This window comes from Danio aesculapii, chromosome 16 (genome assembly GCF_903798145.1).
Source record: "Danio aesculapii chromosome 16, fDanAes4.1, whole genome shotgun sequence".
In the NCBI taxonomy this organism is placed as follows: Eukaryota; Metazoa; Chordata; class Actinopteri; order Cypriniformes; family Danionidae; genus Danio; species Danio aesculapii.
The window spans coordinates 46,643,503-46,667,103 of record NC_079450.1 but is presented as its reverse complement, the minus strand read 5'-3'; the positions used below and the strand labels follow the sequence as shown (position 1 = coordinate 46,667,103).

The 23,601-nt window shown below is 36.0% G+C and overlaps 2 protein-coding genes across 2 annotated transcripts; one reads left to right on the top strand and one right to left on the bottom strand.

The window, feature by feature from the left end:
* The first annotated feature begins 931 nt into the window (after positions 1-931).
* LOC130243669 (serine/threonine-protein kinase pim-2) lies at positions 932-2,971 on the top strand. Its single transcript, XM_056475934.1, has 7 exons — positions 932-1,256; positions 1,648-1,742; positions 1,842-1,892; positions 2,001-2,379; positions 2,468-2,644; positions 2,741-2,829; positions 2,951-2,971. The coding sequence occupies exons 1-7, from the start codon at positions 932-934 to the stop codon at positions 2,969-2,971; spliced, it is 1,137 nt and encodes a 378-aa protein (XP_056331909.1).
* A 3,580-nt stretch (positions 2,972-6,551) lies between these two features.
* Positions 6,552-22,614, bottom strand: si:ch211-254p10.2 (solute carrier family 40 member 1). The gene is made up of 8 exons (XM_056476110.1): positions 22,512-22,614; positions 19,160-19,227; positions 18,852-19,011; positions 17,889-18,004; positions 17,596-17,722; positions 14,584-14,838; positions 11,868-12,533; positions 6,552-9,678 (listed from the first exon to the last, which is right to left on the bottom strand). Exons 1-8 carry the CDS (start codon positions 22,612-22,614, stop codon positions 9,419-9,421), a joined length of 1,755 nt encoding a protein of 584 aa, XP_056332085.1. The 3' UTR covers positions 6,552-9,418.
* Positions 22,615-23,601: the final 987 nt, after the last annotated feature.

Here is a 23,601-nt window from a genome sequence, read left to right as displayed (position 1 = left end):
TTATGCTGGCCTGCATGTTCTACGAATTTAGCCTGTTAACGGACTGGCGCGTGCGTTAATGCGTGATCAATTATTGATTTATTATAAGGCATTACTTCATGCAAAAACAATATGGCACTTTGTGCACAGTGAAATGGCCGTTGACGCTGCACAGAAACGGCACAACATAGCGTCACATTTAGAATAGAAGGTGAATGTTCGAAAGATGACGTCATAGAATGGGAATGCAACTCTGGTTTTCGCATTCTGCGGTTAAACTCATTTAGCGATGGGTCAACGTAGCTGTCGTTGCAAAAACGCAAACATTGATTTTGAGCGTGTGCACGTTTACCATCATGGTGCACCGCCACAGTTCACCAATTTGGTGGAAGCTCATAAACACCCTGTTGGCGTAGGAGAGGATACTGTGAGTGGGGGGAAAAATAAAAGGAGAAAGGAGGCCAACTGTAAAAAGAAAAGGAGGTTCAAGTTGTGGAGTTGGTTCTCCTGTTTAAAGGCTGGTGAAAAAAATAGGACATCTCAGGCTGATGGAGAAGCTCAGGGCACTAGGGCAACTGCAGCACCACCTGAATTACAACCTGCCTCCTCTTCAGGCCATGGTTCTATACAGCAGGCCATTTATTCTGTAGAGAACCTCAATCTTCAGCAACATTCAGCCAGTGAAAATGGAGTGTTCCCAGCAGTAATGAAACATCTTACTGTTCACCCTGATGTCCTCCGTTCTTCTGTTCTGAGCAGCAGTACTGCTCAGACCTCAGTAAACTGGAGCTTTGACATCAGCCAGACTCCAGTCCTTGGTCCAGACTATAGCAGTTATGTTACCAAAAGCCCAGATCACACCTTATCTCACTGGAGCATTGACTCTGGCCTGACTCCAGCATGCACCACGTCAAGGTGGAGCAATGATTTCACTAAGACTTCACCACACACCATGTCAGATTGGAGCATTGATGTGATCAAAACTCCAATATGCACCACATCAGATTGGAGTACAGATGCCACCCAGACTCCGGTACACAAAGTGTCAGACTGGAGTTTAGATGTCACCCAGCCTGCATTTCACTTGCCCACTTCCGATTGTTGTATCGATACCACTCAGATTTCAGTCCTTGATGCCTCTGAGTGGAGTGCCAATTTCCCTCAGACTTCACAACACACAACGTCAGACTGGAGCATCAATAATGGTGAAACTCCAGCCTGCACACAGGCCTCTGTTTCAAGACAAATAGAGAATAATAGAAAGATGACAACTCAGGGTAAGTTTACTGTCCCTTTAACACACCACACACACACACACACACACGCACACACACACGCACACACACACACACACACGCACACACACACACTTCTGCAATACTGTATCAGGCCATTTTAATGTTTTCATCTGTGACCCTGGACCACAAAACCAATCTTAAATTGCTCAAGATATATTTTTGGCAATAGTCAAAATTAAAGCTTATTTATTCCACATTCAGATTATTTATAAATCTCATTTTCAAAAAATACACTTGGTTTTGTGGTTCAAGGATCACATTATTCTTTAATTTTTTTTTTAATATTTATATTCAGATTAAGTAAAGCACTTCGTCCTGTTGGACACTGGTTGATATTTCATATTGATTAACTTTGGTTTTGTTTTATTAGTCATCAATTCTTGCCACTATCTGATCGGTGACATGCTGGGTGAAGGATACTTCGGAACTGTGTACAAGGGGCGACGTCTACATGATGACTTTAAGGTGTCTTTCTTTTTTCTGGATTGGATACATAACAACAAATACAGTATATTAGCTGTACAATGATTCTTACATACACTCTGCTTATTTTATGTTTATTAGGTGGCAGTGAAATTTGTCACAAAGACAGAAGATGTGGAATACATAAGTATTGTAAGTGATTTCTCAATAGACAAGCTAATGTTGTTGAAATTTTGATCTAATTCATGATCGATGAAAGCTATATCCATCTAAACATCATAGTAATTGTATTTCCTCTAGTCGGGTCATTCAGAGCCCCTTCCTCTTGAAGTTGCACTTCTCATCCTCGCCAATGGAGAATCCACTGTTCCAGAAATAATCCAGCTTCTGGACTGGCAGGACCAGGAGGATCATTATATAATGGTGCTGGAATACCCTTCACCCTGTGAGGACCTATTTGGTTTCACAGAAAGCTATGGAGGATCCATTGATGAAGGTTTAGCGCGTGTTGTTATGCAGCAGGCAACTCAAGCTGCATACATGTGCTGCCGCCATGGTGTTCTACACCGCGATATCAAACTTGAAAATCTACTGATCAATAAGAAGACTCATAAAGTCAAGTTGATAGATTTTGGGTGTGGCGACCTTCTCAAGAAATCACCATACAAGACATTTACCGGTATGTATTATCCATCAAGCCATGAAAACTGATATTCTGAATTTATAGCACCAAATGCTAATTGATGCAATAAATCTTTTACCTCCAGGTACCGATGAGTACTGCCCCCCAGAGTTTGAGGAAACGGGTGAGTACAACGGGAAGCCGGCAACAGTCTGGTCCCTTGGCATCCTCTTGTTCGCATTGGTGTGTGGAGACTTTCCCAACACTCACGACCTGCACATGATCAATGAGAACAACTACTCCAAAGCTGGCTTGTCCGATGGTGAGCTCTTTATTTCAATGACTTTTACAAACAAAATCAAAGGAGGTGTGAAGTTCAAGGTAAAAAGATGTTTCTTCTATCAATCGTTTTTCACAGAATGCTGTCGGTTGATTAGTTGCTGTCTCCAGCGAAAGCCAGAGCAGCGGATTCAACTAAATGAGATTCTTCTCCACGAATGGTTCAAGGTATGAAGCTTGAGCAGAGTATTTTTGGAGGGTTGATTCAAAAATAAGACTATGGATGTTAGCTTAGAGAATATTAGATTTGGATTCACATTTGATAAATTAATTTTTGTTTTTATTTCAGGACACTGACGTGGAGAACTGAAGAACAGCCAGCCTATTGTCTTCAGAGGAAAGTTTCAGGCTTTTTGAGGCAGGAAACCTTGGGCAAGAACTGCCCTAGTCTCCTCTCAAAACAAACAATAAAACATACGCATTAATTGAACTCTTGTGTAGAGTATTATTTGACAAAAACAATTCAGCACATATTCACAGAGGTAAGTAGTAGTTCATAGTACTGCAAAAAAAAGATGACCTGAGGCTGCATATTGACACAATAAGCGCGTGATGTCAGTTTAAACTGTAAAATGACATCACATTCCACTCTAAAAATTAATATTAGGCAAAACAAGAGACATTTCCTTGCCACATTTATTTGTTCTTCAGACATCCCACCAAGCAATTTGATGTTTAAATGCTGTCTAATAGACTTTAAACATTTCCATGGCTAAAAGAAGGTTAAATTTGTACAGCCAGTGCAAATCAACATGGCTTTTATTAATTCATTAATTTTACTTCGGCTTAGTCCCTTTATTTATCAGGGGTTGCCACAGCGAAATGAACCGCCAACTTATCTATCGTATGTTTTACACAGCGGATGCCCTTCCAGCCGCAATCCATTACTGGGAAATACCTATACACTCACATTTACACACATGCACTATGGCCAATTTAGCTTATTCAATTTACAGTTTCCCCTACCTGTACTGTAGGGGAAACTAACACCAGGAGAAAACCCACACAAACATGAGGAGAACATGCAAACTCCAAACAGAATCGCCAAGTGACCCAGGTGGGCCTCGAGCCAGTGACCTTTTTGCTGTGAGGTGACAGTGCTAATCACTGAGCCACCATGCCGCTTTATAGACAATTAGATGTTTTTCAAACACACAAAAAAAAGTTTGCTGGGTACATTTCCCTTTACAAGTTTTGAATAACTGAGAATAGGTCAATTCAAACGTATATCTGGATATGTTTAGATAATGATGATTTTAACTAAAACATAATTTTAAAGTGTTTTTGGCCATATATATTTATACAGCGACAATATGGGGGCCTGAATTTGCAGTTTGAAAAATTTGTTTCAGATCACAGGTTTTAAAATTAAAATCATACCTCATTTGTAAATACAAAAAAATGTATTTATGAAAATTGGGATGCCATGTGAAAGCATATTGTAAATTGTATATTGTACGCATACAACACGTAATCTCCTATGTATAATAGTGTTTTTAGTCTTACATTTATCCGCAAAGAGAAGAAAAATAATACACCAGTGTTGTGTAAATGTACGCTATGTGTGATGATGCTGCCGACTTTTGCAAATTGGCAAATCATATGCAAATTTGTTTTTTGTTTTTTTTAGTAAAAGATTAGTAGAATATATTGTGAAGTGCCATTTAAATATGTTAATTTTGGTCATTGTGTATCTTCGTTTCTATATATAGCTTTTATTGACATCTAGTGGACACAATACATAAACAGGCCCATTAGGTTCCCTTGGTCATGTGAAAATTAAAAACAAATTATCTATATATTGTAAAGTTGCACTGAAGTAGTTCCCTGCATAATAAATTTATGTATTTATAAAGGAATAGATGACTACACTGTAAAAAGATCCAGGTTTTCTTAATTTTTTTAGCTGAATCAAATTAATGAACTTATATTTTGTTAAACTGACTTAAAACAGCTTTTGTAACTTATAAAATTTATATATTTTTTTATAGTGTAATGGAAATATTTAAATTTTACTTTTTATTTTAAAAGCATTTTTCAGAAAAACCTTTATCAGAACCTTTAAAAGAAATAAAGAAACCTTTATTCATAATGCTTAAGTAACAAATTATATATATATATATATATATATATATATATATATATATATATATATATATATATATATATATATATATATATATATATATATATATATACAGTATATATATATACACATACATACTGAGTATATACAGTGGGTATAGAAAAGAATCACCCCCTTCAAAATAATTACATTTTGTTGCATTGTAGCCTGAAATGAAGACAGACACAGTTTTGTTTTATCTAGGTGTAATTATTCAGTACAACGTATAACATCTATGTAAAAGATATAACACCAACATGTCTGAAAACAATTAACAAGCATAAAAGAGAATCACTCAGTTGTGAAAAGGATCACCCCCTCCTATAAATTACTGGTAAACTCAATCAGGTGTAGCTAATCACCTTCTTAACGACACAAAATGCCATTTCACTTTCATTGGTGGTCAATTTGATTAGCTCAGCATGAAAATAGCTTTATCGTAGCATTTCAACCTTAGGTAGTACAACTGAAGCAAACCATCAACTATGGGTGGCAAGGCATTGTCAAAAGATCTCAGGGATAAAATTGTGACCTGGCCAAGGGAAAGGGAAAGGGAAAGTCAAGGGATGGATACAAAAAAAAAAAATTCAAATGCTTTATCAATGCCTAGAAGTACAGTAAAGTCCATTTTAAAAAGTGGCTGGTATTTAGTACAACACAGACCCTTCCTGGATCAGGACGTCGCTCAAACTGGAAGAAAAGAGCCAGGAGAAAACTGGCCAGAGAGGCAACCAAGAGGCCTACAACAACTCTGAAGCAGTTGCAGGAATTTATGTCAAAGAGTGGTCATTGTGTGACAACATCAAAAATTCTCCACAAATGTGGCTTGTATGGGAGGGTTGCATGAAAAAAGCCTCTTCTCAAGAAAAACAACAAAGTCATGACTGAGCTTTGCCAAAACGCACCTAGAAGATTCCGAGGCCACATGGAAAATGTGTTATATGGTCAGATGAGTCTAAATTTGAATTATTTGGCCTCAACACCAAACGATATGTCTGGTGGAAATTCAATACAGCTCACCATCCAAATAACACCATTCCTGCTGTAAAACATGGAGGTGGAAATATCTTGTTATGGGGTTGTTGCTCTGCAGCAGGAGCTGGAACACTTGTCAGGATAGAAGGAGAGATGGATGGAGCAAAATACAGACAAATTCTTGAGGAAAATCTGCTTCCCTCTGCCAGAAAGTTATCATTGGGAAGAAGGTTTACCTTCCAATATGACAACAACCCGAAGCACACAGCAAAACTGACCACACAGTGGTTAAAGGAGAAAAAGGTGAATGTCCTGGCATGGCCAAGTCAGAGTCCAGACTTAAACCCCATTGAATATCTGTGGAAAGGCTTGCAGTCCACAAAAGGACACCATCAAATTTAACTGAACTTGGGAACTTAGGAGTGGGCTAATATTGCTAAGTCTAGATGTGCAAAGTTAGTAGAAATGTATCCCAACAGATTAAAGGCTGTAATTAAAGCAAAAGGTTATTCAACCAAATACTGAAACAAGAGGGTGATCCTTTTTCCATCCCATTGATTTCATTTTCTTAAGTTAATTTAGTTTTCAGACATGTTGGTGTCATATCGTTTGGTTGGGTGTTATAAGTTGCACTAAGTAAATACAGTTAGATAAAACAAAAACTGTGTCTGTCTTCATTTCAGGCTACAATGCAACAAATTGTCATTATTTTGAAGGGGGGTGATTCTTTTCTATACCCACTGTATTTCAACAAAAAACACTGCTCCATTAAACCAAATTTACTGTTCGGCATGCCTTCTGAAAGCAATTTTATTGGTTTTCATTGAACTGTCTGACACTTAAAGAGTCTTCAAACAACATTTAACATTACACATCAGCAGAAAAAATATTCAGTGAAACAAACTGTCTCATAATCCATATAATATATTATTAACACAAATGAAACAGGTGAAATTCAGTCTGAATACTGTACGTATCTATTTACCATTACTTCTGTAGTTACCTTCCACAAATAAGTTGAAGCTAGAGTTCAAAACATAACAGTTAAGTGCTGAGGTAAGATTCTGTCTTCATTCATTTTGAACTCTAAAGAACACTCAGTTATAGTAGTCCGTTAAAAGACCTTGACATAATAATTATATAAACATGCAACAGATACATTAAAGTCCACGGTCTTGTTAAAACTCACTAATTTTTCACTTGAAAAGTTAGGGATCAAACTAAAAGATTAATCATTCAGTCAAAAGCACAAAAAAGAAAAAGATAGTCTCCTTATATGCTGTAAAAAAACAGCTTTTGTCTGTTGGACGAGATTTGTAGTGTGTGTGCTTTATTCAGAAACCAAGTAATGTTGAAAAAATAGAGACATTTACTGATATTTTATTAAAAAAAACTCCTGGTGGCATTGTGCTGGTTTGCTGACAAATGTGAGAAGATTTACAAAAAAGGTGTTTGCCTGGCTAATGATCAATGAAAACATGTTGTGTCAGCTGTGTTTAGTCATGTTCTTGTGGTAATACTGTGCATTTTAAGGCACTTATTAACTTTTAGGGGCCTGTTTACAGCTGGTATTAAGCATTTTGGTTGATCGGATTTTCCATTTGTGATCAGATCTACAAAAAATACATATTTTTAGGGTAGCATAGGTGATTGTCTTCAAAAACTATTTTTGTTACCCTGGTTAACAGTCTCTTCACATTCTAAAAGCAATAATTAAATTAAGTGGTCCAAAAGTATTTCTATGTATTATAATAGTATGTGGAAGATGTAGGAATAAGTAAAGTTTGTCCAATCAAAATGTTTGTTTCCTAATATATTTTGTCAAATTATGTGATTTCATATGTGATTACAGATTACATCATTACTTGCATCCACAGATGCGGTTTAGACAGAGAATGGCAGGTAAACATCAACAACCTACCTTCTTTTTATAAGTTTGCTATTAATATTAATTACTAACTGTACTACAAAGTTTTATCTTTGGAAAAAGTTACGCGATGTGTGATTATTTGTTCAGGAGGCATGGCTTTGGATGGTGCATTTGCAGGGTGGGACGTAGGCTTTTATTGCTACGAGGCTAATATTAGCATTTCCAAGATCTCCTTTTGCACTGTTAATATCAGGTGTAAACAAGCCTGTATTGTAGATATTCACAATATCGAACACATTCAAACAGCCACCAAAGACTATCTACTCTCTACCTACTGAACTAATTCAAACATTATGCGACATGTTGACACTCCCTACTGAAAAAAACTGCTTAAACAAGCCTAGGCTGGTTGGCTGGTTTTAGCTGGTTGACCAGTCTGGTTTTAGAGGGGTTTTCTACCCATTTCCAGGCTGGTTTCCAGCCATTTCCATTTCATTTCATTGGGAGCCCAGTCAAAACCAGCTATGTCCAGCTTAAACCAGGCTGGTCAAGCTGGTTTTAGATGGTTTTAGCTGGTCATTTCCAGCCTGACCAGCTAAGACAAGGCTAGAAATAGCTAGGCTGGTTTAAGCTGGATTTTTCAGCAGGGCTTTTAAACTTTCAAACAAAACTTATGATTATTGATGGCAAGTTTACCCAGTTTGTTTAGCGCATTTCGACAACATGTTTTGTAGTGTTTAAAGGAACACTACTTTAAAAAATAGGCTCAACCCCACTAGAGTTAAACATTTTAGCATATTTAGCATAGCTTAGCATAGATCAAAGAGTTTCAATAATTTACCTATTTAAAGTTTTACTTTTCTGTAGTTACATTATGTACTATGACAGACGGAAAATGCAATGTTGCTATTTTCTAGGTCAATATGTCTAGGAACTATATTCTCATTCCAGTGAAATAATCAAGGAACCTTGCTGCTGTACCATGACTAACCAAGTTTAGGGGCTACATAATAACTTTGCGACTGCAGCAGCCAATGGTATGGCAACAATGTTTCTTGACTATTATGACGCAATGATAGTTATCCCAAGTCATATTGGCCTAGAAAATAACTTTTCATTTTCCGTTGGTCTTAGTACATGATGTACCTACAGAAGCTTAAAATAGGAAAATTCTTTTTTTTAATTTTTGAGTGAGATGCAATTGGTCTAATCTGATTCAATGATTTATGCTAAACTAATCTAAAAGTGCTCCTGCAAGACCCGGAGATCAGCTGAATGGATTCAAAACTGATAAAACTCAACGGTTTAACTTTACAAGACTTGTGAAAGGAGCCTAAGGGCAGTGTTCTTTTAAGAATGAAGTTAGTTGGCCAAGAGTTTATTGTTGCTAGTGGCTTTTTGAATGCATTTTCCCGAATGAGTATCTACACCACAATTCTAACCCAAACAAATGCATATTCAAAAGTGGACAACCTTATTTCAGATGCCATTTAGACCTGTTTTTAGAATCATCCACTTGCAAACAAGGTCTCTGATACTGATGAATTTCTTTTTCCTGTCAGCAGGAGGCGCTGTTTCCTGATTTTGTTGACCTGAGTACTGCGCTGCTGCCAAACCCTTTTTGTTTATTCCAGTTATAAGAGATCACAGCAACAGCTTTGTTTTTTTTTTTTTGTTTTTCAGTATAGTGTTCTGGATAGAGTGACTTTTGTGTAAGTGCAGCTGAAAACAGCACAGGAATGGAGACACAGTCACAAGCTGGTGAGCAACAAACAGATCAGTGTTGCTCAAGTGTTTGTACGTGGTTTCCTCTTGGCTTTCCTGGCATACAGGAAGTACATGGTGTGTCCCGTGAAAATGAACAGGACGGAGATGATGACAAGGATGCCGAAGTGTTGTGGCTGAGGCGCAGCAATGACCATGAGGAAGTGCAGCAGGTCCATCAGGTAGTTCATGGAGCTCTGTACACCGTTCACCACCCCTCGCTCTGATTCACAGATGCTCTCCTGCAGGAGCTGAGTCACTGTCAGGTCAAATGACCACAGACCTGCAAAATAGTAGTCATTTTTTTATCTTATGTTGGTTAGAAATGTATGCTGATTTAATATCTCTTCTAAATAACAGCATTTCTTACTGAGTTTTAGAATATAATATAACTAGAATTAAACCTGCCTTCTCTTAAAAAGTTTCGATTATTTGATGCTTCAAAAGATTTTAAGAGGTCTCCTCATTTCCTGTTTTATATAAAAAAATTTTGCATGTTTTTACATGTTGGTTGGTCCAAACAATGTGAAAAGTATTTGTGAATAAAACAAATATGACCTGAAAGTACTGTTTTTCCCCCTTACTACTTTATACAGCGCATCTGAAAAGTATTCATAGCGCTTCACTTTTTCTACATTTTTTGATGTTACAGCCTTATTCCAAAATGGATTAAATTCATTTATTTCCTCAAAATTCTACACACAAAACCCCACAATGACAATGAGAAAAAATATTTTTTTGAAATTGTTGCAAAGTTATTAAAAACAGAAAACCTGAAAAATCACATGTACATAAATATTCACAGCCTTTGCTTAATACTTTGTTGATGCACCTTTGGCAGCAATTACAGCCTCAAGTCTTTTTGAATATGATGTCACAAGCTTGGCACACCTGTCTTTGGGAATTTTTGCCCATTCTTCTTTGCAGTACCTCTCAAGCTCCATCAGTTTGGATGGCAAGGGACGTTGAACAGCCATTTTTAGATCTCTCCAGAGATGTTCAATAGGATTTAGATCTGGGCTCTGGCTGGGCCACTCAAGGACATTCACCGAGTTGTTGTGAAGCCACTCCATTGATTTTTGGCGGTGTACTTTGGGTCATTGTACTGGGAAAATGAACCGTCGCCCCAGCCTGAGGTCAAGAGCACTCTAAAGCAGGTTTTCATTCAGGATGTCTCTGTACATTGCTGCATTCATCTTTTTCTCTATCCTGACTAGTCTTCCAGTTCCTGCTGCTGAAAAACATTCCCACACCATGATGCTGCCACCACCATGCTTCACTGTAGGGATGGTACTACCCTGGTGATGAGCGATGCCTGGTTTTGTCCAAACGTAACACCTGGTATTCACTCTAAAGAGTTCAGTTTTAGTCTCATCAGACCAGAGAATCTTGTTTCTTATGGTCTGAGAGTCCTTCAGATGCCTTTTGGTATATTCCAGGCAGGGAGTGGCTTCCGTCTGGCCACTCTACCATACAGGCCTGATTGGTGGATTGCTGCACAGATGGTTGTCCTTCTGTAAGGTTCTCCTCTCTCCACAAAACAACGCTGGAGCTCGGACAGAGTGACTTTCGTGTTATTGATCACCTCCCTGAAGAAGGCCCCTGTCCCCCGATCACTCAGCTTAGATGGCCAGCCAGCTCTAGGAAGAGTCCTGGTGGTTCCAAACATTTTCCACATATGGATGATGGAGGCCACTGTGCTCATTGGAACTTTTAGAGCAGCAGAAATTTTTCTGTAACTTTCCCCAGCCTTGTGCCTCGAGACAACCCTGTCTCAGAGATTTACAGACAATTCCTTTGTCTTCATGTTTAATTTGTTCTTTGACATGCACTATCAACCCTGGGATCTATATAGACAAGTGAATGCCTTTTCAAATCATGTCCAATCAACTGAATTTACCACAGGTGAACTCCAATTAAGCTGATGAAACCATTTAGAGGTTCACTGCAAAGGCTGTGAATACTTATGTGTGTGTGTGTGGGTTTCCCCCACAGTCCAAAGACATGCGGTTCAGGTGAATTGGGTAAGCTGAAAATTGTCTGTAGTCTATGTGTGTGAACGAGAGTGTATGAGTGTTTCCCAGTGATGGGTTGCAGCTGGAACGGCATCCGCTGTGCAAAACATGTGCTGGATAAATTGGCAGTTCATTCCACTGTGGTGACCCCAGGTTAATAAAGGGACTAAACCGAAAAGAAAATGAATGAATGAATGAATATAATGTTACAAATAATTTGTTATTTTTTATTTTTATTAAATACTTATTTTAAAGCTTTTTATTCATCAAATAATCCCCCAAACATGTGTTTGACAGTTTTTCCAAAAAGATTATAAATGTAAATATATTATGCAGCAAATCAGCATATATTTTAAAATGTATTTCAGCTAAATATTCAAAAATATTTTTTACAAATATCAGTATGAATTGCATTTATTTTTAATAAATGAATATTATAAAGCATATGTCCACTCACCAACTCGAGCTGTTATGACTCCAAGAAACAGCAGTATGATGGAGATATAAGACTCTGGTTCTGTCCCTGCCGGCGCATTCTCAAACAACACAGTGTTATTGGTCCAGTGAATGGAGGAACGGTCGGGCAGCAGAGGCTGATTGATACCTCCCCGCAATCGGTATCCGTGCCTCTGATGACCTCCAGTCATCCCACCCACATCCGACACATTCCCCATATTGAGTATGCTGAGGTCTATGGGGCTCCCGGGGGCAAACACAGAGCACACACAAAGCAACAGGCAAAGCATGTGTAGAGCGCTGGAAATGACCCCAGTGTTGACCAGGCCGAATGCTTTCCGCAGCTTTGTGAACAGGACAGTGCCCAAAAGCCCCGCCACCGCCGATACGCCCATCAGAATGCTGAGCAGGGAGCCGCTTATGCCTTGCGTGTAGGCATAACCCGTTGTGATGCAGTCGAAACCCAGTACTGTGGTGTATAGAAATGCTAGGCCCAGGCCGGCTAGGAAAACAGGCTGTCTGTAGTACGCCCTCCATCCCTCTCGGCAGGTGCTAAGGAGCCCACGCAGACGCTGGATGCACATGGGAATTCTGGTCTTTTTTTGTAAATGCAGGCCGCTGGAGGTTTCCTCTGAGATGGATGGTGCTGGACATGATGAGGTTCTGCCTGAATAAAGGAAGTTTGTATTGTATATTTAGTCAATGTGAAATGTTGTGAAGTTATGAATATTGATTAATCTGTCCTTCTCTTATTGTTGGTAATTGTGCGTTCTATCTTTCTTTCATTCTTTTTATTGTTTTTTTTCCCTTTTTTATTGTTTTTGTTTGTTCTTCTGCTCATTATATTGTTTTGTTGTTTTTTTCCTTTCATCCAATCAGCCATCCATTGCTTGTTTCATAAATACATGCATTCATCCATTTCTAATCAATCCATTAATACATCCATCCCTTAGTTAATCCATTCAGCCTTAAATCAGCCATTTCCATCCACACATCTATCCACTGATCATTTCTTCTACTAATTCATCCATTTGTCCATTTATTCATCACTCATTCCATTCATCCATCCTCCATCGGTTGTTTCGTCCATTCATTTTTTCCAGTCCTCCATCATTAATTTCATTCACTCATCCAATACACTGTAAACCCAGCTGTTGTCATTACGAAAGATTTTAACTTAACATTACTTAAAATACCAAGTTTTGTCGTCAAAACTTAAACAGGTGTGTTTAACTTACTCTTTAGGCAGCAAAAAACTTTTAATTAATATTTTAAGTTCTCGCTTAACATTTTTATTTCTTCAAACGATTCACCATTCTCTGTTTAAAATGATTGGTTGCGCTTGAAATTCCGCCTTGACAACTACGCTGATTGGTCGATATATGTTAAATGGCACAAGGTGGTCATTTTGCTTGTGATGCTGAAATTACCTGAACCTGTCTGACGAAAGAGAAAAGTAAAATTAGTAAGTAGATATTTAAATGCTTATATACATTTCTCTTAACTGATATACATGCATGGGGTGACACGGTGGTGCAGTGGATAGCACTGTCGCCTCACAGCAAGAAGATTGCTGGATCAAATCCCGGCTGGGTCAGTTGGCATTTCTGTGTGGAGTTTCTATGTTATCCCCGTGTTTGCGTGGATTGCCTCCAGGTGCTCCGGTTTCCCCCACAGTTCAAAGACATGCACTATAAGTGAATTTGGTAAACTAAATTGTCAGTAGTGCATGTGTTATGGCTTGGTCCTCCAGGTTAGTGGTTGAGCATTGGGCTAATAACCCACCTCATAAAACTTGGTTGTTATGAAACACGAACATGGTGCGGCTAAATATTAACTTAAATATAAACGCCCTTGGTAGTAAGTAAGTAAAGAATGTAAAAGCGGAAAAATTTGTAAGTTTAGTCTATTAGCCATTTTAAATAATCTGGTATTAAAAATTTAAGTTAATTCAATGAAGAGACCACATTTGGTCAACTCAATTAATTGAGTTGTCAATTTCCCATTACTCAAACGAACTGAGTGAATCACTTTCCTCAAATCATTTGAGTAGTCTCAACTTATTAGGGTTTACAGCGGGGTCATTACATCAGTTTATAAAGTATATTCATTAATCCATCAAGCATTTACTTCATCCATCCATTCACTCATCCATTCATCCACCAGCCCAATTGTTTACATCTATCTATTTATTCATCAACCCACTGATCACTTATTTTATCCATCTATCCATCCATCCATCCATCCATAAATTACTCATTCCATCCACCCAGTGCTTATTTCATCCACCAGTCTTTCCACCCATCCATTAATCATTCCATCCATCCATCATCCATGTTCATGACATGTACAGTACAAGTCTAGTTAAATTCATACATCTGGTCCTGCTTCGCTGCATGCCAATTATATACTCCCTCCAACTTTCCCAACTCTTCCTATCTCCTATTTAATATCTTTTTGAAGTATTTAGTCATGGTCCATGGTAACCAGCTGTGTCTCTGCCAATTAAATTAACTCATCATTATTTGTAAATGTTTATGGCTGATTTTTTGGATCTGTTCTGGTAATTCTATATGTGAGTTGGACTTGCTGATGTTTACCCTGCTCTATTCATGCATGGACATGTGGACTAATTACATGGTTAATAATATTATTTGAAGTCTAGGAAAGAAACTGTTTAGAATTTTTGGACACTAGTTTATGCACAGAAAAATTACCTTTTAGACATCTTCTTTCTCTTTTCTTCTCTAGATAGCTTTGATGTTCCATTGCTGGTGGTTTGACGGACAGTGCAGGTACAATACGGTAGACTCTGGAGAGGAAGATGAACTCTACAATGAGGGACACCACATTCCATCCTAAGATGAAGCCACAGCCAACCACATTAGAGGCCAGGGTCATTACCTGACCCACCGCCAGGGGAGCCAGGATGTTGGTCACCTGATCAATCCGCCTCATCGTAGCATTCATTCCTACATCAGGAAGAAATTAAAAAATTGTTATTTGGGGGTTAATGTGCATGTGTGCTTACTATAGCATTGTAGCATTAGTTTAACATCATGCTAACATTGCGCTACTGTATAATTTGTTAAATGACTAATTATGATGTTAAGAATGCAGTTGTTGAACATGCATGTTTGTAAGCACTTTTAAATGACCTACAGTGGATATCAAACTTAGAGAACAATTATTAAAATATTTCTAAATTCTTTTCTAAATAAATTAAACGTCGGGGTGGCACAGTGGGTAGCGCTGTCCCCTTACAGCAAGAAGGTTGGTGGTTTGAGCCTCAGTTGGGTCAGTTGGCATTTCTGTGTGGAGTTTGCATGTTCTCCCCGTGTTCATGTGGGTTCCCTCTAGATGCTCCGGTTTCCCCCACAAGTCCAAAGACGTGGTATAGGTGAATTGGGTAAGCTAAAATTGTCCGTAGTGTATGTGTGTGAATGAGTGTGAATGGATGATTCCCAGTGATGGTTTGCAGCTGGAAGGGCATCCTCTGCGTAAAACATATGCTGGATAAGTTGGCGGTTCATTTGGCTGTGGTGACCCCAGATTAATAAAGGGACTAAGCTGAAAAGAAAATGAATTAATGAAATGAATCGTCATCATTGAAGAAAATGAGAAGGACGTGTACAGGCCCTTGCCTTGAATGTCTTCAGCACATCTGCTTTACAAGACTTGTTTCTCACATTGCTGTGAGCAGGGGTGAATTTAAGTAATAAGCGAGGTAAACGGTCGCTTAGGACCCCAAGAAATCTGAGGGCCCCCAAATAAATACCTAGAATTATAAATTACATTGTTTTCTATCATATTTTGTATGGCGAGAGTCTAAAATTTTTTATTTGTGTCCCCTACCCTCAATCTTGGACCAGTCCAGAAGTCAAATCAGTAAAGATTTAGTTTTAAAAAACGAAATAGTTCATTTATTACTTTTAGTTGTGAATTCATTTTAAGAAAACAAATCTTTTCAAAAGTTTTACAAGATATTACAAGATGCTTTACATGCTATTATTATTTTGCATCAAGATAAAATGTAGAAAAGAACATCATGTGATTTAAAAGAAAAAAACATCAAAATATATATTAAAAAATTAAGTATAAAAGGTGCATTTAAAACTTTTGGTACACATGACTGGATTTGCTTATGGCCCCCAAGTCCCTAAATCTGCCCCTGGTTGTGAGGCTGATCGCTCTTCTTCTGTCTCTTCCACAGGTCACTGACTGTAGTGGGTTTCTTGGTTATAACTTTGTTAAAATATAATTTTGTTTGGTTGTTTTGGTTTTCTTAATAATAAACATGCTTTTACACTACTGTATGTTTTAGAAAAAATACAATACATGGTGAGAAGCATAGCCCTAGTCTGCAAAAATTAAGCAAATATAAGAATTAAGTTCTTTAGCCTTTATTTTGCCCAATTAAACTGCGTTGGGGTAAAAAGAATGTTTGATTTCTAAATCCTTTAGTTTTTTTTAGAATATGAAATAAATCTCAAAATATGCAAACAAATTAATAAATGAAACACAGATTGTAATGGCATTCGTTAAAACAACACAGGACAAGACGTGTTTAATAAAAGCTAATCAAATGTCTCATTCTGAACAAATAAATATTCATAATGGAATAACATAAAATTAGATTGTTAGCAAGTTTTTAATGGTTAATGAAGGAATTATAATGTTTTGTTTTATTATTTCATCCTCAATAACAAGTAGCAGGGTATTTACACCTACTGTATACAGTGCATTCGGAAAGTATTCATAGCGCTTCACTTTTCCACATTTTTTTTATGTTACAGTCTTATTCCAAAATGGACTAAATTCATTTATTTCCTCAAAATTCTACACACAATACCCCATAATGATAATGTGAAAAAAGTTTTTTTGAAATTGTTGCAAATTTATTAAAAATAAATACCCTGAAAAATCACATGTACATAAGTATTCACAAGTGAAGCTATAAATTGAGCTCAGGTACATTCTGTTTCCACTGATCATTCATGAGATGTTTCAGCAGCTTAATTGGAGTTCACCTGTGGTAAATTCAGTTGATTGGACATGATTTGAAAAGGCATACACCTGTCTATATAAGGTCCCAGGGGTTGACAGTGCATGACAAAGCACAAACCAAGCATGAAGACTGTAAAGTAAATTAAGACTTGTCTGTAAATCTCTGAGACAGGGTTGTCTCGAGGCACAAGGCTGGTGAAGGTTACAGAAACATTTCTGCTGTGGGGATGATTTTCAGCAGCAGGAACTGGAAGACTAGTCAGGATAGAGGGAAAGATGAATGCAGCAATGTACAAAGACATCCTGAATGAAAACCTGTTTCAGTGTGCTCTTGACCTCAGACTGGAGCGACAGTTTATCTTCCAGCAGGACAATGACCAAAAACAAACTGCTAAAATATGGAGTGGCTTCACAACAACTCGGTGAATGTCCTTGAGTGGACAGATCTAAATCCTATTGACCACCTCTGGAGAGATCTGAAAATGGCTTTACACTGTCGCTTCCCATACAAGGGTATACATTGGTATTGGTATTAACACCAATAGCTGGGAGGACCTGAAAAATGCTTAAAACTACTCTTTCACTGCTGTTATAATAGCTTCAAACACCACTAAGCAGTGGTGTTGAAATTTAGGAAATTGTACGTTGTTTGCTAATTTTGATTTCCACTGCGAGTTCAATTAACAGATTACCATTATGCGAAGAGAAGTAAGATGTCATACCTGCGAGGTGACCACGGTTGTAGCCTGTGATCACTACTATCCAATCCCTCTGGATGGCAATGGTGAGAGCTGTGCTGGCGAGGTTCGCCACATCTGCCAGGATGATCACCACCGTATAACAAACCACCTTGTGTGAGTTGTGTGATGCAACAAGTTACTATGTATGTTATGTCATTGCAGTGGGAATGCTTATGTTCAGCAGGGGTTAGAGAGAGATTGAAGATACACAGTGCTACTCTAGACAGAAGATTTTGACCTGAATCCTGAAAGGTATTAATTAAGGAGAAACTTACAGTTAGCCACCCATCCCAGATTTCCTCAATCCATTTTTTGTATGAGAAAACTAACATTAGCACAATGCTGCAGACGGTCACTGAAATGTTCTGAATGAACAGGGATGCATGGGCCACTGTAGAGAAGAATACAGATGAAATTAGGATGCTTAATATATATATATATATATATATATATATATATATATATATATATATATATATCTCTATATCTATATATATATATCTATATATCTATATATATATATTTATATATAGATATATAGATATATATATATAGATATATAGATATATATATATATATATAGATATATACACTAAAATGTTTATATAGAGAGATATAAACAGTTGAAGTTAGAATAATTAGCCCCCCTGAATTATTAGCCCCCGTTTATTTTTCCCCCAATTTCTGTTTAACGGAGATAAGATTTTTCCAACACATTTCTAAACATAATAGTTTTAATAACTCATTTCTAGTAACTGATTTATTTTATCTTCTTTGCCATGATGACAGAAAATAATATTTGACTAGATATTTTTCAAGACACTTCTATACAGCTTAAAGTGACATTTAAAGGCTTAACTAGGTTAATTAGGTTATAGGCAGGTTAGGGTATTTAGGCAAGTTATTGTATATCGATGGTTTGTTCTCTAGACTATTGAAAAAATATAGCTTCAAGGGGCTAATAATTTTGACCTTAAAATGTTTTTAAAAAAATTAATAACTACTTTTTGTCTAGCCGAAATTAAACAAATAAGACTTTCTCCAGAAGAAAAAATATTATCAGACATACTGTGAAAATTGCATTGCTCTGTTAAACATTATTTGGGAAATATTTATGGGGGGGGTCTATTAATTTTGACGTCAACTGTATATATTAACAACATTTTTGGTACCCTTCTATTGAACTTTTATTTTAATCAACAAAAAACTGACATTTATAAATGCATCACTTCTTTTACCTTTGTTCCTTGGGTTGCGATCGACCCAGTCTCCTATCAAGGCCCCTAATAAAAGCACCGATCCGGCTACCACTAGTCCAAAGACGGCAGTTAACAGTAGATTATGTCCATACAGCTCAATCAGAAAGACAGAGATGGCAAAATGCCACATGCGATCACCCTGGCACATGAAAAGAGACAATCAGCTTGAAATATCACGTCATCTTTTGTGTGCTTTTCTTATAGTAAGAAAAAAAAAAAAAAACAAGAAATAGTCTGCCAGAGCTCATGCCCAGCTTACTGTGTGTCAGCATTGCAGATCTCCTTACCCACATAGATAACGCTCCACTCACATAGATGAGGAACTTGGGACCCTTGAGGTAGATGAGGGCTGATCCTAAATTAAAAAGGGGTCTTGAAGTATTGATTTCTTGCATGCTGTATGCATTTGTTGTAGAATAAACAGACTGTTTCATACCAGACAGCAAAAAAAAAAGAGTTTGCAAGTCTGTTCTAAAGTTGCACACAAAATACGTTTCTCTAAACACAATGTCTTAAATGAATTACCTTTTATTTTAAAGGGATATTTCACCCCAAAATGAAAGTTCTCTCATTATACTGCTTTAAACTCAATACTTATTTCTTCCATGAAGCAAAGTTTACACACTCCTAAAAATACACTGTAAAAGGCCACGATTTTAATGATAAAAAAATATTTTAAAAAGCTGCAGAAAAAATATGCAACCTATTAAGAATAAGTTTCCTTATAAAGTCAATATTCCCTGCATGACACAACGGTGATGTGTTTGATGAAAGCTTCCTTTAATGACAAATTAAAAAGTTTATTTACATCATTGGAATATTTTGGTGCTTTTAAAGGGACAGTTTACCCCAAAATAAAAATTAAATCATCATTTCAAACCTTCATGAGTTTCTTTCTTCTGTTGAACACTAAAAAATATATTTTGAAGAAAGCTGGAAATTTCTTACCATTAACTCCCATAGTATTTTGGGTGTAAGGTTTGTAACCACTTAAGGGTGATTAAATAGTGAGTAAATTTTTATTTTTGGCTAAACTATCCCTTTATGTTTACCAATGTCAGTACGATTTTTTGTTTGTTTTTTTTTTTGTTTACAAACATAGTTTTTGCTAAAGTTTGAAACTAAAGATGATGCTGTGTCAACTACAGTATATTTACATTGGATCTGACAGTAATGTCACACCACATACTGTAAGTGTGAGTAACTGTTTTGAGGAACACTCACATGGTCACTATAGTTTTTTTCTGTGGAGGATGTAGTCTATCAAACATAAATGCAAACAAACTTTGGTCCATAATCTGAAAGAAAAGTTTTAAAAATATGCAACTCTATATTACAATTTTTTAAACTGTAATATTTTTAATAATAATAATAATAATAATAATAATAATAATAATAATAATAATAATTATGATTATGATAATAATAATAATAAAAACAAATTTCTTTTTTCTTTGCTGTTATGACAGTACATAGTTCTTTTGCACCATGCTAGTATTCAGCTTAAAGTGCAATTTAAAGCCTTAACTCTGGAAATTAGGTCACGTTAAGTTAATCAGGCAAGACATTGCACAATGGTGGTTTGTTCAGTAACTGATAAAAAGTGGCTAATAATATTTCAGTTTTGAAATATTCTCCAGAAGAAAAACATAATAGAAGAAATATACTGGGAACTATTTGAAAAACAATAACCATTTCATAAGATGGCTAATATATATATTTTTTTGAATTTTGTAGATTAATAAAACATTTTTTAAAAAGAGTTCGTTTTTGAAAAGTTTGATATTAAGACATAAGACATAATAAGTAAAAAATGAATCTAGTAATCTTTAAAATGCTGTTGCCGCACTGCTCTCACAGCAAACAATACTAAACCATCACAAATCAAACCAAACCATGGGGGTGGTTATTGTTACACACCTACAAAATGATGGTGTTTTTACATGTAAACATCTTGATAACATTATAAGTGGAAAAAATATTTTAAGACTCTATTAATTGCTTTCCAGCTTGGTATAAATTGTATAACATGTTCATTTATTGAATAGTTCTCTAGTGTATAATGCTGAGAGTGTAATACTGAGAGTAAGCATGAGGTATGTGTTTTAACAAAATCTGAGCACAAATGGTCATGAGACACTTTAAAACACACCAGATGCAAACATTCATGTACTATGGCTCACATGTGGTCATATAACTGACACTATCTGTTAAATTAACATTTAGCACAAATGAACTGAGATACCAGGTGGAAATATAACATTGAAGAACTAAACTGGTTGCTCTTGTCATTTGCGTTTATGATGGAGGAAGAATTGAGGACTTTAATTTAGTCATGTGCACCTATTTTAAAAATGTATCATTTTTTTCTCATTCTAATTCATTCTAAATATTTGGTCTAAAAAACCTTGAAAGGCTTGTTAATGAAACAATAGTTCAAATATAGTTTGGATGATTCAAACATTTTTGGATAGTGCCAAGAGTATAGAAAATTTAGATTATCAGAGATTAAAAATAATTCAATTTTTACAGAATTAAGATTTGCACTCTGGTTAGATTCAAATTGCATTTCGATACCCTGCACCCTACATGTGTAGTGACAGTGACGTTGAATCAAATCCAATCTAATTACATTTTTGTCACAGAAAATGTGACATCAAAAAATGATACACCTCGCTTTGTATACATAAAATCATATATTTTTTGTCATTTTTAAAAGTCAAGCAGTTTAAAAATGGCAGTTTCTAAAATTATCGAGTGAAATAACAGTATACACTGTAAAAATATCTGCAGTTTTCTGTATTTTGTGATTTATGTTTGTTTTCATTCTTTATGCAGCTGTTGACATTAATAAGTTTGAAAAATAAATGACTTTAATTGACATTTCAAATAATTTGACGTGATAACAAGCCTGCCTGGTAATAAACTGCCTGTCATTTTTCTGTTATTTTACCAACTCAATAATCTACACAGAAAAAAATCTGTGAGTTAATTTGTGGTTGTGAATTGGCTTATGGGTTGTTGATCTCTGCTCTGTCAACTTTTGATATAGAAAATCCCACGCTACAGTTTAACAAAGTGACATTTATTGATGTTTTAGTTGCTTGAAATAATATAATGTGTAAGAAATATTATACAGAGAAACAAGTGTACTGGCAGCTTTGGTTTTTGTACCGTAATATACACCACCAACCCAGACAACATATCACTTTAAATGAGTCAAAATGTTAATAAAGTCCCTTTTTCAAACTTTTCAAGGTGAAAAGTTGTTGGTAGAAGGATTTAGGCCCCATAATGCAATTTAAAAGCGTAAATAAAGAATAAAAAAACTAAACAAAACATGGATCTCAAAATATGGAGAGCTCTTAATTTACGGATATATTTTACAGTGCATATAGTATTTATTATACGATATATTGCTTCAAACTAATAAAATGTCAATAAAAATCGCTTTGCTAAAGTGCGCAGTTGAAATTTCAACATCAAAAGTCGACAGAGCAGAGGTCAAGGTCAGAAATATTAAGTTAGTACAATTTTTTACTGTGTAGTCATATATATGGTAATAATAAAGCAGTAATACAGTATAAAACAACAATAACAACAACAACAACAACACATATTTAAGTAAAACAAACATACGTGGTATATTCCTGGCTTTGACCACAGGTGATTCTCTGTCATTATCATTGTTAAACTCCACAGCAACACCAGCACACTGGACCCCTTCTGTTCTCAGAGACATCCTGCATCAATGGCAGCACCAAATTACAATCAGCCCATAAGAGTCATTCATGATCAAACCGTAAGATTTAAAGAAATGTTGACACTTTCTGTAAGTTCTGCTGCTCTATTATGTACAAATCCATTACAAATACACTCCAAAAAATATTTAGGCCTATCAAAATGGATTTATGTATTCTTATTGCATATAAAATAAGACCAAGATTTATGTATGTAATAATCTTTAAATGCAATGTGTTTTAAATGCTTCTTATTAATTCATCTATTGTGTGACGCTGCATCAGTATTGCCCCCAGATATTAGGTAAACCAATATATACAAGAAAATATACAACACAATCAATAATCTGAGAAAGAATTAAAATTGCAAAATGATCATGTATTTTATAAATATGCTATCTGTTGCTTTTATGCAAGCAGCACTTGATCTCCATGAACAAGGATAATGAATATTAAAAATAATGAATATATGCAATAATACATAATTACACTTTAGCAGAACCTGATAATCATGGTATAAGAAAAATTGCTATCCAAGGAGCATCTTGAGCTTAAGTGAATCCAAGAACATCCAGCCGTCACATGATCAATATCATTAATACTTTTTTTGGTACTTTGCATCATAATTTTTATACTGTTTTAGTTAAGCATTGTTTCTTCAGACTATCATTTTATATTATGCTCTATCGCTTATTTCGATGTGTCACAAAATGCATTGTTTACAGTAATACTTTTTCATAATTTTGCAATATTATGAATAAAGAGTGCAATATTACATGGCAATACAGGGATGTAGACAGAAACATGAATAACAAAATCGTGAGAAAGTTACAATCTTGGAAGTCCAATGTTTACACTTTGCATATTAGTTAGCGATACATTTATTTTATATTTTTACACTTTTAATCAAAGACCTGCCCTAAATTCCAAATAAATTCACGTATGACCACATGTAACATGCTTTTTTAACATGTAAAAAAGAAACAGTG